The 18,383-nt window shown below is 40.7% G+C and overlaps 1 protein-coding gene across 1 annotated transcript; it reads right to left on the bottom strand.

The window, feature by feature from the left end:
* Positions 1 to 14,657: 14,657 nt before the first annotated feature.
* LOC106588238 (free fatty acid receptor 2) lies at positions 14,658 to 16,531 on the bottom strand. The gene has a single exon (XM_014177056.3). The coding sequence runs from the start codon at positions 16,487 to 16,489 to the stop codon at positions 15,575 to 15,577; it is 915 nt and encodes a 304-aa protein (XP_014032531.2). The 5' UTR covers positions 16,490 to 16,531; the 3' UTR covers positions 14,658 to 15,574.
* Positions 16,532 to 18,383: the final 1,852 nt, after the last annotated feature.

Here is an 18,383-nt window from a genome sequence, read left to right on the forward strand (position 1 = left end):
TTATATATATATATATATCTTTTTTGACCTGAGGAAAGAGTGCTTCTTATTGGCCCACCAACACCACTTCCAGCAGCATCTGGTCTCCCATCTTGGGACCAACCCCACTTAGCTTCTGAAGCAAGTCAGCAGTGGGATGCAGGGTGGTATGCTGTTGGCTCAATATGGCAGATTGTCATGTGGTTTGAAGGAAAACCCAGATTGGATCTCCTCGGTCACCTGAGTAAAAGAACTTAAAGATGATGGTTGAAAGGCTTTGAAAATGCACCAAAAGAGCCAATCTTAGCAAAATGAGGACCAAATGAAAATGCCCCTATTGAAATGTAAATAATTATTGTCCCTCAGTGGGCCTAGAAGACCATAAAGTGACATATGGTCATATATTTAGACAATTTGTTAAAGATAGGACCAGGGTTGGACTACCGCATTTGGGGCACCAACCTCCAGCCCCCCCAAACATATATAGACACACGCACACACACTGCATTCGGAAAGTATTCATACCCCTTGACTTTTTCAAAATTTTGCTACGTTACAGCCTTATTCTTAAAATAAATTGTTTTCCTCATCAATCTACACACAATACCCCATAATGACAAAGTGAAAACAGGTTGTTAGATATTTTTGCACATTTATTAAAAATAAAAAACATAAAATGGCGCCGGAGGAAATGGCAGTAGTTTTACGGGTGTCTAACCAATTGTGCTATTATGTGTTTTTTTTGTACATAATGTTTCTGCCTCAATATCTTACGTCAAAAAAGAGCTTCTGGATATCAGGACAGTGATCACTCACCTCAGATTAGACAAAGATTTTTTTTTCAACAAGCAAGAAGCACACGATATAGTGCGAAAACCTGACAAGGCCAACATCCCCGTTATTGGCAAGAGAAAGAGGCGCAGGTACAGACGACACAGAGCGGGTGCCTCGTAAGGATCCGGAGAAGGCGAGTGGGAAAGCTGCCATTACCGTCAATATTACTTGCCAACGTACAATCATTGGACAATAAATTATACGAGGTACGATCACGAATATCCTACCAACGGGACATCAAAAACTGTAACATCTTATGTTTCACGGAATAGTGGCTGAATGATGACATGGATATTCAGCTAGCAGGATATACGCTGCACCGGCTAGATAGAACAGCACACTCCGGTTAGACGGGGGGAGGTCTGTGCATATTTGTAAACAACAGCTGGTGCATGAAATCTAAGGAAGTCTCTAGATTTTGCTCGCCTGAAGTAGAGTATCTTATGATAAACTGTAGACCACACTACTTGCCAAGAGAGTTTATATATACTTTTCGTGGCTGTTTATTTACCACCACAGACGGACACTGGCACTAAGAACGCACTCAGTCAGCAGTATAAGGAAATAGGCAAACAGGAAACTGATCACCCAGAGGTGGCGCTCCTAATGGCCGGGGACTTTAACGCAGAGAAACTTAAATCCATTCTACCTCATTTCTATCAACATGTTAAATGTGCAACCAGAGGGGGGAAATAAATTCTAGATCACGTGTACTCCACACACAGAGACGCGTACAAAGCTCTCCCTCGCTCTCCATTTGGTAAATCGGACCACAACTCTATCCTCCTGATTCCTGCTTACAAGCAAAAATTAAAGCAGGAAGCACAAGTGACTCGGTCTATAAAAAAGTGGTCAGATAAAACAGATGCTAAACTACAGGACTGTTTTGCTATCACAGACTGGAACATGTTTCGGGATTCTTCCGATTGCATTGAGGTGTACACCACATCAGTCACTGGCTTTATCAATAAGTGCATCGAGGACGTCGTCCCGACAGTGACTGTACGTACATACCCCAACCAGAAGCCATGGATTACAGGCAACATTTGCACAGTGCTAAAGGGTAAAACTGCCGCTTTCAAGGTGCGGGACTCTAACCCGGAAGCTTATAAGAAATCCTGCTGTGCCCTCCGACGAACCATCAAACAGGCAAAGCGTCAATACTGTAATGCAAACTATTACAGACTACAAAGGGAAGCACAGCCGTGAGCTGCCCAGTGACCCGAGCCTACCAGACGAGCTAAATCACTTCTATGCTCACTTCGTGGCAAGCAACACTGAGGCATGCATGAGAGCATCAGCTGTTCCGGACGATTGTGTGATCACGCTCTCCGTAGCCGACGTGAGTAAGACCTTTAAACAGGTCAACATTCACAAGGCCGCGGGGCCAGACGGATTACCAGGATGTGTGCACCGGGCATGTGCTGACCAACTGGCAGGTGTCTTCACTGACATTTTCAACATGTCCCTGATTGAGTCTGTTATACCAACATGTTTCAAGCAAAAGGAACACCTACGTGAGAATGCTATTCATTGACTACAGCTCAGAGTTCAACACCATAGTACCCTCAAAACACATCACTAAACTAAGGATCCTGGGACTAAACACCTCCCTCTGCAACTGGATCCTGGACTTCCTGACGGGCTGCCCCCAGGTGGTGAGGGTAGGTAGCAACACATCTGTCACGCTGATCCACAACACTGGAGCCCCTCAGTGGTGCGTGCTCAGTCTCCTCCTGTATTCCCTGTTCACCCACGACTGCGTGGCCAGGTACAACTCCAACACCATCATTAAGTTTGCAGACGACACAACAGTGGTAGGCCTGATCACTGACAACGACGAGACAGCCTATAGGGCGGAGCTCAGAGACCTGGCCGCGTGGTGCCAGAATAATAACCTATCCCTCAACGTAACCAAGACTAAGGAGATGATTGTGGACTACAGGAAAAGGAGGACCGAGCACGCCCCCATTCTCATTGACGGGGCTGTAGTGGAGTAGGTTGAGATCTTCAAGTTCCTTGGTGTCCACATCACCAACAAACTAGAATGGTCCAAACACACCAAGACAGTCGTAAAGAGGGCAAGACAAAGCCGCCTATACCCCCTCATGAAACTAAAAAGACTTGGCATGGGTCCTCAGATCATCAAAAGGTTTTACAGCTGCAACATCAAGAGCATCCTGACTGGTTGCATCACTGCCTGGTACGGAAACTGCTCAGCCTCCGACCACAAGGCACTACAGAGGGTAGTGAGGAAGGCCCAGTACATCACCGGGGCTAAGCTGCCTGCCATCCAGGACCTCTACAACAGGCAGTGTCAGACGAAGGCCCTAGAAATTGTCAAAGATCCCACCCACCCCAGTCATAGACTGTTCTCTCTACTACTGCATGGCAAGCAGTACCAGAGTGCAAAGTCTATGACCAAAAGGCTTCTCAACAGCTTTTACCCCCAAGCCATAAGACTCCTGAACAGGTAATCAAATGGCTACCCGGACTATTAGGTGACAAATAAACTTTGATTTTACCTTATTTCTTGTCAATCAAGAGGATGGGAGAAACTCCCCAAATACAGGTGTGCCAAGCTTGTAGCGTCATACCCAAGAAGACTAGAGGCTGTAATTGCTGCCAAAGGTGAGTCAACAAAGTACTGAGTAAAGGGTCTGTACTTACGCATTTTTTAAAACATGAATTAGCAAAACAAATCCCAAAAACTATTTTTGCTTTGTCATTTTGGGTATTATGTGTCGATTGATAAGAAATGTAATCCATTTTAGAATAAGGCTGTAACGTAACAAAATGTGGAAAAAGTCAATGGATGGAATACTTTTCAAATGCACTGTGTGTGTGTATATATATATTTAAAAAATCAATTTTTTGTTGGGGCAGCTAACTTCCTGATTTATTGAATTTTTGCAGTTTTATAATACTATTTTACATACTTTGTCATGAGGCTAAGAGAAAATGTTGCAGTATTAAAGCTAATTGTCTGTAATTCTACTCTTTTTGCCATGGGTCAGAGAACAATGTGCTCATCTCATGCCATTGTTCACATTTTGCAATGAGGCTGAAGGCACATTTCTCAGTTAAACTAATATCCGCCAATTCTACATATTTTTGCTATCGTAGGGTACCGACCCCCCCCCCCCCCCCCCCCAACAGTTAGCCTGTCGATTTCACTTCACAACCTTTTGTTCAAGAATAATTATGATACAACACTTTCACAACTTCAGCAGAATCAAGAATCATCGCGTGTTTAGAATACACTCCACTCAATATTGTATAATCCACAACGACACGGCTACTGCCGCAGCCTTGCGGATGGCTACATGTAACACCACTACGAGTGCAATAGCCCAGGGAACAACAAAAATTAAATTACAATAAATAAAAAGGCACAAAATAAACCAGTTAATGACGGAAATATCTTCCCAATGGCCCTGTATAACTCCGACTGGCAAATATCGTTAGACCCTTCAACAGTGTCAAATTCTGAAGCCCTAATCTCGCATTTTCGAACAAGCGACTTCAACACCTCCTAGTTCGCGCTATCCATTTTAGCTCAGGTCCGTACCTGACGTGCTCTGGACTGTCTTTATCACATGACTCGTGTGTTTGTCTGGGTGATCAGTACCTCCTCCGCATTTCAGTGTCGCTGAATATCATATTTTAAACTGTAACCTTCATGGATATGCTTGAACAGACTTTGGACAGCTCTAAGAGGTATGAAAACGCGTCCTATACTGACCGCTCGTAATAACTTCCCAAGCCTAGGCACCATCTTCCTTTGCAACACATTAGCGCAACCTATATTCATTCATTTTCAGTAATATATTTCGTTATTGATTACATGAAACTGGCTATATTTTGCCCAGGCTTGCATAATGTATTTACTTTTTTACAACGATTCCATTTTGATATCATTATGCAATATTCCACTATGGGTTTGATGATAATAATAATAATAATAATAATTGAAAGCTTTTCGGAACAGACTGTCTTGATCTCTGCCTTAAAAAAGACTGCAGACTAAGTGTTTAAGACTGAAGGATTACGGGGGCGTTACCAATTTGTCAATGTTTTGGAGGGAAAGTTGAAAGTCTAGTGTTGACCTGCTGATGCATGCAAGTTGCATTGTCTGATTACCCCAAAATTAAGTTAGTATACATTTTACTCAATCAACTTTAGCAGACTAGTATACCACATTTTCTTCCGCAAACAACACCAGGGGGCACTCTTGCTACTTATATCAGTGTACAGTACACAGTCAATTATAGTCCAGCGGAGAGATTAAATAATTGTTACATTTTAGGATACAAGTATCAAACTTGGTACACTAATACTAGATACATTAAGGAACATTTTAAATATTGCAGGCAGTCTGGGAAGCCTATCAGTCAATCCAGATTTCCTGTTAGGGTAAAATCATTCCAAACAATATAACATTACATTACAAAGTCATTGTTATATACCCACTAAATAAACTTTCATAAAGACTTTCATGGGGGCCACATTGAGGTAATTTTGACCATAGTCCAGCAGCTAAAGGAAAAATTTGTTGGACTTTGTAATAGAGCCACCAAATTTCACACACAGCTAGGGCATGTCTAAATAAGTAATTTTGGCTAAATTGCCATCACAGATTTTGTCCATTAGCCCCCTGGCGGTCATTTCCAATATGGTCGCTGAAAAATAGACTAAGAAGTTGGATTTGTGTGTGGTTCTGCAACAAATGAGACAAAGTACCACAGTATGAGTCATAATACCCATAAAACCTAGCGGTCAAACAGGGAAATGGTTCTAGGGGTGTCCCCAATAAAAAATATAAAAAGTCTTGGTCAACCTAGGGTCTTCTGTTCTTTCGACCAATTGCTTGGTTTAAATTTTAAAACGTGTATTTTTCCCAATATAGCAATATAGTTTGTGTTTTAATAAAATCACCTATATGCAGGCTACTGAACTTGTCTGATGCTTTAAGCACACTGTGATTAAATAATTATTACACACAAATGGCTCAAGGGAGCCAGAGATCAAGATAGCCTAACCAGAATATATATATATTTTTTAAATGTCCCAACCCTCTTACCCCCACTGCTGCTGACCTTTGCTCCTGCTGTTAAGTTTCCTAATAGCCTACACCAGGGGTCGGCAACATTTTCCATTTTATCTAGTTATGTTTTTTATATGCACATTTTTATGGAACAGTTTCATTTCATTTATAATAAAGTCTTTATTTCAAAAGCATTATGTAGTTAATCAAAATTCTAAAAGTAATTTATATTGGCAACTATGTAGAAATAGCCTACATAAAGCCAATAAATAAAAACATTGCAGCCTGCAGATAGGATATTTATTTTTATCAGGATATTTTCTATCAACAAACCTTAAACATTGTATCAACAATTAACTTGGGTCTGGCCTGAATTTGCACCAGCAAACTTCCAACATTGTATAAAATGTATAAAATATTCTGGGCCCTCAGATTTTCCCGGTCCAGCGAGCTCCAGACAGACATAGCTGTTGGCTATTTGCGCAAGGGATAAGAAGTAATCAGATAGGCCTATTTTATGAAGTTTCCACCGGATCAGAGTGTTGTGACGTTACTATCATTAATGTGATGACTGCTATTTATCGAATAATTACCTGCTACATTGAATTATTACTCGATTAATCATGTAACAATTAACTCATTAGGAATTTGGGGCACCATGGTAGTTCTTTAACGAGTTACTCTCCCCCGACTTAAGCTCTAAAGATAATATAAATATCTCTTACAACAGTAACAGTCAATTATTAGTTATGACCTTAGTCTCATTCTGAACATTGTTGACTTGGTAAATCTGCACAAACACTTACCTAAGTGATGAATCAGCGATACACAAATTGGCTTAATTATTTATTTACTAACTAAATAATCACACAAAATAAAAACACACACACACAGTAGAGGTTATTGATTACTAACATAATGCAATGAAAACAGTCCCTAGTGGACTAACCCGATATGACGGCTTGTTACACAATGGAAAGGGGGTGGGGAAAGATAAAGAGAGACAAAGAGAGTGGACTTATCGTACATACATTTGGAAACTACGCTCACCCTAAATATGCATATTTAGCACCCTAACAACCGCTCATTCGGATTAGAAATGCAACATATATTTACACGTAGATGTCTTTCTCTGTCGTCTCTCTGTTGAAACCACTTGGTCCGTCTATGGGGAGTAGTTCGATGTAAGTCTCTGGTTGTCCACAAAGAAGTCACAATGTCCTTCTCAGTTGAAGACTTCATTTGTTCTGGAGTGTTTTTAGAATGGATCCTTCAGGTGTACCTCACGGTGGTGAGAGGGAACTGTTCTTCCCTCCCGTCTTTGGTCAATTGTCCTAGACTACTTTACACACCAGCTGCAGACTGTGAATGTTTGGTCTAGTCTTCACCTTTGTCACTCGTCGAGAATTTCAGAGGGTCTTACCATTTTCTGGTCTTGTAGTTTTAACCATTTCAACATGTGGACCATGTCCTCACGTTCAATGGTCTGTATTTAAATTCTCAGCGAGTCCTTTGAAGCACTCTGGCCTGAAAGGCGGTTGCATCGAGTTGACATGAACTCATTAGGGGCGTGGCTTAGTTAGTGTGCAACAGACATGAAAAAACATTATCTCATTATAAAACTAAAATCCTCAAACATTTACCTAGCTGATGGGTCCTTTTGATCCTCACCAAGGAGAGAGAGTCATGACAAGAGCATTACTTTTTTTTTCTCCTTTCACGGTGAGTGGTTATAGAAAGAGACCTGGAAAGATTTTTCAAATAGGCTACGTTGAGGAATTTTTGTCTTTCTCAATGGATGTAAAAACAGACTTTGTTTACTTCCTGTTTGAGATGAAGAAAAAAATACTTAGAGAAGTTCCAAAGTGGTGCTGAGTTAAGACGATCAGAAGTACTATCAGATCCCCAAATGGGCACATTTTATAGCCTATATTTGCACGCAGGCCAGGTAGCCTAGGCCTAATTCTATTTATAATCAGGTGCGCGTCCTTACTCAACATTGACATGAGTGCTACAAACAAACTCCAGTTAATAAATGTACTACTCCTAAATGGAATGAAATAAACCAAAACTTTTCCTCACAAGTGTAGCCTAGGTTGTGCGGTCCACATACGTGTCCACTCCGACAATGAGAACAGTAAAAGACTAATAATAATATATTGAATGCATTAACAGAAATTACCGCAACCAAACAAACATTGCAGATATAGAAAGTATGGGAATTAACAATAAATGTACTACTGGTGATCCCTGCGGCCTCCACAATGGATTAGTCCACTGAGACAGGCATCTTGTGCCATAAATATGGACACTACCGTTCAAAGTTTGGGCTCACTTAGAAATGTCCTTGTTTTTGAAAGAAAAGCACCTTTTTTGTCCATTTAAAATAACATCAGATAGATCAGAAATACTGTGTAGACATTTTTAATGTTGTAAATATTGTACCTGGAAACGGCAGATTTTTTTAAATATGGAATATCTACATAGGCGTACAGAGGCCCATTATCAGCAACCATCACTCCTGTGTTCCAATGGCATGTTGTGTTAGATAATACAAGTTTTATCCTTTTAAAAGGATAATTGATCATTAGAAAACCCTTTTGCAATTATGTTAGCACAGCTGAAAACTGTTGTCCTGATTTAAAGAAGCAATACAACTGGCCTTCTTTAGACTAGTTGAGTATCTGGAGCATCAGCATTTGTGGGTTCGATTACAGGCTCAAAATGGCCAGAAACAGAACTTTCTTCTGAAACTCGTCAGTCTATTCTTGTTCTGAGAATTGAAGGCTATTCCATGCAAGAAATTGCCAAGAAACTGAAGATCTCGTACAACGCTGTGATCTACTCCCTTCACAGAACAGCGTAAACTGGCTCTAACCAGAATAGAAAGAGGAGTGGGAGGCCCTAGGACTATCTTCACAACATAGCTGATTGGCTCAAACGCATTAAGAAGGAAAGAAATTCCACAAATTAACTTTTAACAAGGCACACCAGTGAATTTAAATGCATTTCAGGTGACTAACTGATGAAGCTGGTTGAGGGAATGCCAAGAGTGTGCAAAGCTGTCAAAGCAAAGGGTGGCTACTTCGAAGAATCTCAAATATAACATCTGTTGATTTGTTTAACACTTTTTGGTTACTACATGATTTCATGTGTGTTATTTTATAGTTTTGATGTCTTCACTATTATTCAATGTATGAAATAGTAAAAATAAAGAAAAACCCTTGAATGAGTAGCTGTGTCCAAACTTTTGACTGGTACTGTATAGGTTTAGACTGCTCAATAAAAAAAATATTGGTTGACTTAACAGCCTATTGACCAGTCAACTAAATGGGGTCAGCCCTAAATGGTTCCAATAGTTTTTCCACCATTCATTTTTCCCATAGGGGATTTTAGGCTTCCCCTACCGTGACGTTTTGATAACCGTGTAAATATCAACCAAGGTGACTTTTATTCAATATATTTTCCTGTATTTACCCCCCCCCCCCCAAAAAAATGCAATGCCAATTAGCTACTAATGTGGCTATCATATAGAAATTCAAATGCCATGATGATCTGGATGAGACTGCCGAATCGAGGCAAAGGTAAGAATAACTGGATTAACTATTTAATGTGAACAACATTTAGTAATCAATAAATTGGCTCTATTTCCTTAAATTTACAATTTTGTGAACTGCCTTGGGCAAGATGCAAATTTACACAATACCTATTTGCAAAGGTGTCAGCTGAAGATGACGTGCAGGAATTTGTAGTCTTGCATGATGTCTACTTTGATGCTAATTAGCATTTTCGAATATGAGAGTAAATAGAGCCAAATATATTGATAAAACTCACTATGTCCGAAAGAGATTTACACAGTTATCAAAACACATCCCTTATTTAAGTGTTTCTAAAATCCCATATGGGAAAAATGAATGGTGGAAAAACCATTTCACCGCTAGGTTTTATGGGTATTATGACAAGTCCATTGTGGGGCTTTATAAGCAAGTTGCATAACATAAAAGGTAAAGGTGATAAGGATGAATCTATCATACCAATAAATCACAAATAAGGAAATTACATGACATCTTAACATTATGCCATGGGTGTAATGGACTAAATCTGTGATGGCTCTAGCCACAAATATTTCAAATTTTTCCCGTAGCCGCTAGACTATGATCAAAATGACCTGTGTCCAATAGAAATTAATGGTGAATAATGTATTGTGTCATTGTGGAGTCACTTTTATTGTTAACAAGAATATAATAGGATTTTAAACACTTCTACATTAATGTGGATGCTACCATGATTACGGATAGTCCTGAATGAAGGGATATCCATTTGTTTCTTTTCAATGTGTGGGCATCTTACTAGTAAGTAAATACATGTCTTTAGGGGTACATGACTTATTAGGTGGAGGCACTGAACTACAGTATTTTACACACGTTAACCTTCACATGCTAACTATTTACAGACTAAATACTGCCACACCCAAATACTAGGTCAAAACTGATTAGATCTAAGGTCCCTTAGGAGACAGGGTTAAAAACTGAATTTGAAAAAAATATATATATATATATATACTTTCCCTAGCTAAACCTTCAGGAAATTATCCCATCTGTATTTACCCTCCAATTTTGGCATGATTGGTTTGTGATTGTGTGTATCATGACATAATTTATTTTTAAAATGGGAGAAAACTAAAACTGTCCCACTTACCTGCCATCCCCAGAGACCTTGGTGAAAAGTAGACTCTACAGCATGGCAGTTCAAATTGGTGAGGACCATGTTTGCTTGCATCCCCTAAAACTGCCCCCCTCCCATCTTTGTTAGACAGACGTGTGGTTAATCCACTAGTCGTGATGAATCATACAACTTAGTGTCCCTGTCAGGTGAACGTGATGTATGGTATATTTAGATTTGGGTTATTGGATGACCGAAGGAGTCCTCTTCAATGTGGCAAGGAAACGTCTCGGTAACACCTTTATTTGAATAGTCTGTAGATCATCTACAGATGGACTATCAGTAACATTTCAACTAACCCTTACCCTTATCCTAACCCTAAACTTAACCCTTACCTTCTCAAGCAGTTGCTTATCAACAGATGGTCATACTATCAACACACTATCTGGACTATCCAAATAAAGTATGACCAATGTCTTCAAGTAGATTGTTCCAACTGTTGTGCACAAATGTAAAGTTTTGCCATGTAAAATAAATGGTGTCTTAAATGCAGTACGAGAAATAAAGGCAAATTCTAAATGCAAAAGTACTATAGTCAATTTGTTTATCATTCTAATTTGGATTTGTGGACAATGTATTTGAATACACTGTCAATTTGTTTGTTTTTATGAGCGTAGGTTTTACAGTGGGTAATGGTGACATTAAGTTTGACCATTTATTTGTCTTACTCTCTCTATGCAGGAAGATGGATGGCTCACGGGCACCTAGGGATAAGAAGAGCACAACACAATGAAAGTAAAAGATAATTTATCTGGCAAATGGAGACTTAAAAGTAAAAGTTCAGACTTACTATGGGCATAGAGAGAAAAAGGAGGAGCCTTACTAAATGTTTTCATGTCATTTCCAAAATGATTTTGATTATCTTGTGTAAGTGGTATTGACTAGCCTCCGAATGGGAGTATGGCTCATGCTGTACAGTGGTTGCTCAACTAAAAGTTTTGAGATTATGCTGCGGGATTTAGAGGTCATTTGTGGTTTAGTACGGTACCCTTCGTCACTGCGTCACTGCTCCAGACCAGCACAAGGGGGAGTTAGAGCACTGATTATGCTTACTGGAAAATACTCTTTCAAAATGAATGGGAGAGGCAAGTGGAAGGGGGAAAAGACAGCATTCAGAGGTCAAGACAGCGCTGCTCTGAGACAAGCATGGGGACTGGTCTTGATAAATATCTGAGATTTTTATTTTCACTGAATCACCGGTTGGGTATCGGTTAGACTACAATTAGGGTGTGGAAATGTTAGGATTATTTTGCTCTTACTGTACTACTGTAGCCTACTCCAGATTGGTCACGTTGTACAGTGCCATTATGGGCTATTAGCAGGACAATAGACTCTTGCCAAGAAGGAGGGTAGGGGGAGAATTGTTTCGTCAAATGTATTTCTTAGTTAGGTTGGCTGTATCACAACCGGCTGTGATTGGGAGTCCCATAGGGCGGCGCACAATTGGCCCGGGTTTGGCCGGTGTAGGCGGTCATTGTAAATAAGAATTTGTTCTTAACTGACTTGCCTAATTAAATAAAGGTCACGTTATTCAGCGCCATAATTTCCTAACGGAAACCCTGAGGGTTACGTTTTTCTTGGAATAGAAACACCATAATATTAATCAAATTAATTAAGCTACATTTCTTAAAATCAATCCCATATACTATGTTCTTACAAAAAAAACGTTTAAATTCTCTAGTACAGCCAATATTGAAGACTGACAAATGCTTCTCAAAGATGCCCTCTGGTGTTCAAACTAGCACTAACTAGCATTAATGGCAACAATGGCTGACAATTAAATAACGTGCCTTAGAATTCTTCGGCAGCCCGCAAGGTGTGCTGCAGTATGACGCAACTTTTACAGGAAGAACCACTGTAGCTTTAACAACTAAGCTATGGGATTCTTGTATTTGCAGTGGAGAGGCGGAGAAGAGACAAGATCAACAACCGGATCATCACTTTCTCAAAGATCATCCTAGACTGCAACATGGACAGTACTAAGACTGGAGCAGTGAGTGTGGTCAATTATATCATTTAAGACATTTACAGACTTTATGGGATAGTTTCCTGGACACAAATTAAGCCTAGTCCTGGACTAGAAAGCACGCTCAATCGAAACACTCCAATGAAATAGGTTTTTAGTCCAGATGTAGGCTTAATCTGTGTCCGAGAAACTCACCCACAATGTCAGATTGTGCGAAATCATGTTTTCTTACAATATAAGTCATGTGCAACCTTTTCTCTCTAGAAGAAAGGAGGGATCTTGTCGAAAGTGTGTGACTACTTCTGGGAGCTGAGACAGAATAACCAGCGACTGCAGGACCACTTCAAAGAGATGTTGAGAGTTCAGGCGGACAACCGGCTACTCAAACAACAGGTGCACACGTATACAGTGCATTCGGAAAGTATTCAGACCCCTTCCCTTTTTCCACATTTTGTTACGTTACAACCTTATTCTAAAATGGATTAAATAAAAAATTGCCCTCTTCAATTTACACACAATGCCCCATAATAAAAAAGGGTTTATTTTGTGCTAATTTATAAAAAATGTAAAAGTAATTATTTACATAAGTATTCAGACCCTTTGCTATGAGAATCGAAATTGAACTCCGGTGCATCCTGTTTCCATTGATCATCCATGAGATGTTTCTACAACTTGGAGTCCACCTGTGGTAAATTCAATTGATTGGACATGATTAAGGCAGGCACACCTGTCTATATAAGGTCCCACAGTTGTCAGAGCAAAAACCAAGCCATGAGGTCAAAGGAATTGTCCATAGAGCTCCGAGACAGGATTGTGTCGAGGCACATATCTGGGGAAGGATACCAAAAAATGTCTGCAGCATTGAAGGTCCCCAAGAACACAGTGGCCTCCATCATTTTTAAATAGAGCTGGCCACCCTGCCAAACTGAGCAATCGGGGGAGAAGGGCCTTGGTCAGGGAGGTGACCAAGAACCCAATGGTCACTCTGACAGAGCTCCAGAGTTCCTTTGTGGAGATGGGAGAACCTTCCAGAAAGACAAACATCTCTGCAGCATTCCACCAATCAGGCCTTTAGTGGCCAGACAGAAGACACTCCTCAGTAAAACGCACACGAAAGCCCACTTGGAATTTGCCAAAAGGCACCTAAAGGACACTCAGAACATGAGATACAAGATTCTCTGGTCTGATTAAACCAAGATTGAACTATTTGGCCTTAATGCCAAGCGTCACGTCTGGAGGAAACCAGGCACGGTGAAGTGTGGTGGCAGCATCATGCTGTGTGGATGTTTTTCAGCAGCAGGGACTGGGAGACTAGTCAGGATCGAGGGGAAGATGAACAGAGCAAAGTACAGAGAGATCCTTGATGAGAACCTGCTCCAGAGCACTCAGGACCTCAGACTGGGGCGAAGGTTTACCTTCCAACAGGACAACGACCCTAAGCACACAGCCAAAACAACGCAGGAGGGGCTTCGGGACAAGTCTCTGAATGTACTTGAGTGGCACAGCCAGAGCCTTGACTTGATGTCACTTGTTAAATCCACTTCAATCACTGTAGATGAAGGGGAGGACACTGGTTAAAGAAGAATTGGAAGAATGGTCCACCACCCAAAGGACATCCAGCCAACTTGACACAACTGTGAGAAGCATTTGCGTCAACATGGGCCTGCATCCCTGTGGAACACTTTTGACACCTTGTAGTCCATGCCGTGATGAATTGAGGCTGTTCTGAGGGGGGTGGGGGGTTGCAACTCAATACTAGGAAGGTGTTCCTAGTGTTTGGTATATTCAGTGTAGTTGCTGTGTAATTTGGAGCTTGTAGCTGATTTGTCTTGTATTGCCAATAGGGCTGTTAGTGTTGCAGCATTGTTCATACATAATATTACCATGTACAATTTCAGTAGCACATCAGTGGAGGCTGGTGGGAAGAGCTATAGGAGGTCAGGCTCATTGTAATGGCTGGAATGGAATAAATGGAACGGTATCAAACACAAACATATGGAAACCACATTTTTGACTCTGTTCCATTTTTTCCATTCTGGCCACTACAATGAGCCTGTCCTCCTATAGCTCCTCCCACAAGCCTCCACTGTAGCACATATATGTCTTAGAGTGATGGACTGTACCATCCCTGCGGCCTCCGCAATGGATTAGTCCACTGAGACAGGCACGAAACAGGCGGGTGTCTCGTGTGGCATAAAAAAAAATGTTTGAGCACTCAACTAAAAAAATCTCCGTCGAACAACAGCCTATCAACCAAACAACTGACCAGTCGACTAAATGGGGTCAGCCCTAATTGTCAATCTGCCTTGTCAAACAAGGCACTCATTTATTTCCCTCTGAATTCAATCCCATTGAATCTATAATGTTACTGAGTGTACAATTTGTAAACTAATAACAAACATAACTAGTTCACAGGACACTATAAAGAGCAGTTATCTGTATTTATCAAGACCGGCACAAGGAGAGCGGTTGTCGATTTGTTTACAGTTCCTAGCAACGGAAAGACGAGCATGAGACGCTGTGACTCAGTGCTGTATAATCTCCCCATGTTTGCACATCCTGCCTTACACGCTTGTTACACAAAATGAACTCAAAATTGGACATCTTTCACACCCACCTCTGTGCTCTTATAGCTTCTGGTTCTAATTTATTTATTCCAAGCCCCATAAAACAAGTATATTTTTTATTGGATGTAACCTACTGGTTAGAGCACATGTACTGTAATATAAACAATACGGGTGATCGATTTATTCATGATTTTTTAAATTAAATATAAATATGGTTTGTGGAGGTGTGGGTAATGGTTATACTATAATTGTGGCACACCTTTAGGGAACGTAATTTATCATAGGTAGGAATTAAATGATCTTTGCCAACAGTTACATAACATAACAGAATATACCTAATACATATAATACACATAATTGCACTGAACATACATAAATCTCCATGCATGACTAATTGGAACATAAACACTCAAGGGGGAATGTTTTTCTGTATTTATCAGTCTTGGAGGCTGACCCCTATCAGACTTGACCCCTCTCACACTTTAAAATGTGTAGTGTAGCCACGAAGCTCCTGAAGCAGTGACTGAGCATGCTCCTGACAGCCACCGAGGAGAAGTAGAAGATGATGGGGTCCAGGCAGGCGTTGAGGGTACTGGAGAGCAACGCTACATCCCTCCAACTCTCGCTGTCTTTCCGGACGAACCCCACCACGTGGGATACGTTGTAGGGCCCAAAGCAGAGGGCAAACACCAACAGGGTGCCCAGTGCCAGCCCAATGGCCCGCAGGCGCCGCCGCCGCCCAATGTTGGGCAGCCGAGACAGGATACGGATGAAGTTGACATAGCAGAAGGTGCAGACCAGGAAGGGGACGCAGAAGAGGACCAGGAATAGCTCCAGACGCACTGGGAGAAGGATGCTGAGCTGGTCTTGGGTGAAGTTCAGGTAGCACGTTGTCGGGGGATCGTCTATAATGGTCCCATTGCTATATATCCATTGGGAGCAGGGCACAATGTACACAACGCTAAGGTTCAGTGATGACACCACCCAACATATGATGCTGGCCACCACAGCATAGCGTGGCCTGTGACACAGGGCGTATCTGATAGGGAAGGCTACACCAAGGTAGCGCTCCACACTCACCCCGGTCAGGAGGAGGGTGCTGTTGTAGATGGTGGAGTAGAACAGGAAACCAGTGACTGGACACAAGAAGAAGGGGAGGTTCCAGTTCATGTCATCAACAGCCTCCTTTATCTTGAAGGGCAGGAAAGCGAGAAAGATGAGGTCGGAGATGGTCAGGTTGAGTAGCAGGATGTCGATGGGGGCAGGTTTGCGGCGCACCTTTTGGCAAAAGGTGCAGAATGCTAGGATGTTGGCAGGTACCCCGATCAGGAAGGTGGCAATGTAAACAGACAGCAACAGATGAGTGATCGGCATGGCGATTAGCCTACTTCATCAGTCACAGACACTTGGAGACTCACGACACAACTGGAAAGAGAAAAGGGTGTGTTGGAATGTGTAACATCACCTGTGGGGCTGATGCTGCAATATAGTGCCTTCAAAAAGTATTCATACCTTCTTGACTTTTTCCACATTTTGTTGTGTTACTGCCTGAATTTAAAATTGATTACATTGATATTTTGTTCACTGGCCTACACACAATACCCCATAATGTCAAATGTCGACATTTTAACAAATTCATAAAAAATGAAAAGCTGAAATTTCTTGAGTCAATTATTCAACCCCTTTGTTATGGCAAGCCTAAATAAGTTCAGGAGTAAAAATGTGCTTAATAAGTTGATGGACTCACTCTGTGTGCAATGATAGTGTTTAACATGATTTTTTTAGTGACTACCTCATCTTTGTACCCCACACTTACACTTACTCCACAATACTAACCTAATTGACAGAGTGAAGAGAAGGTAGCCTATAGAGGATACAAATATTCCAAATCATGCATCCTGTTTGCAAATTCACTTTTGTCCTGAATACAAAGTGTTTTGTTTGGGCCAAATCCAATAGAACACATAACTGAGTACCACTCTACATATTTTCAAGCAGAGTGGTGACTGCATCATGTTTTGGGTATGCTTGTAATCGTTAAGGACAGGAGTTTTTCAGGATGAAAAATAAATGGAATGGAGCGAGGCACAGGCAAAGTCCTAGAGAAAAACCTGGTTCAATTTGCTTTCCACCAAACACTGGGAGATGAATTCACCTTTCAGAGGACAATTACCTAAAACTCAAGGCCAAATCTACACTGGAGTTGCTTACCAAGAAGACAGTGAATGTTCCTGAGTGGCCGAATTACAGTTTTGACTTAAATCTGCATTAAAATCTATGGCAAGACTTGAAAATGGTTGTCTAGGAATGATCAACAACCAATTTGAAGAATTTTGAAAAGAATAATAGGCAAATATTGTACAATCCAGTTGTGCAAAGCTCTTAGATATTTACCCAGAAAGACTCCCAGCTGTAATCGTTACCAAAGGGGATTTTAACACGTATTAACTCAGGGGTAAGAAAACGTATGTAAATAAGATATTTCTGTATTTTATTTTCAATACATTTTCACTTTGTCATTATGGGGTATTGTGTGTAGATGGGTGAGAAAAAAATGTGGATTAAGTCAAGGGATATGAATACTTTCTGAAGGCACTGTGTGTTACCGAAAAGGTGTCCCATAAAAATATCTCATGAGATGTCCTATGAGTTACTAAATTTCACACATTATCTGTCAGCAGTAGGAAACACTACACGTCAGTCATCTTTTTGTCTGCTTTTGTATTTTGATTTGATTGTTCACCTGTATAAAACATAAGCCTCAACTTTGGGGTTATTTATACAACTTTAGTTACTGTTAAATGTATCACCTGTGTTCTGAATAAGTTACATCTTTAGTAGAGATTGGATTGATGCATAAATTCAGAATTTACTTAGAATGTTAACAAGATATACAGTAAAAGAGTGAATAGATGCTATTCAATATTAATTTCATAGGTGTGTAAAAGTAGATAATACATTCTGTTGTTGTAAAGTTTTATGAATAACCCATCTTTTTTTTACTGATACCTCATTCATGCTGTAACTAATGCGAGAGGAAAAGCAAGTGTCAGTTTTCTAATGACAAACTCACCTCCATGGATCTTGAAAATCTGTATCCTCATGATTACGATGTCATCCGACTGGATCCTCAAATGTACTGTCAGCACAGTGTCTGCCGGATGCTGATTGTCAGATCAAATCAGAACACTCCTCCCTCACTGCATTACCCACTGACAAGTGTCTGTGATGTGATATGCTGCACACATTTAATAAACTCCTGTCGCAA

This window comes from Salmo salar, chromosome 27 (assembly GCF_965601325.2).
Source record: "Salmo salar chromosome 27, fSalSal1, whole genome shotgun sequence".
Taxonomy (NCBI): domain Eukaryota; kingdom Metazoa; phylum Chordata; class Actinopteri; order Salmoniformes; family Salmonidae; genus Salmo; species Salmo salar.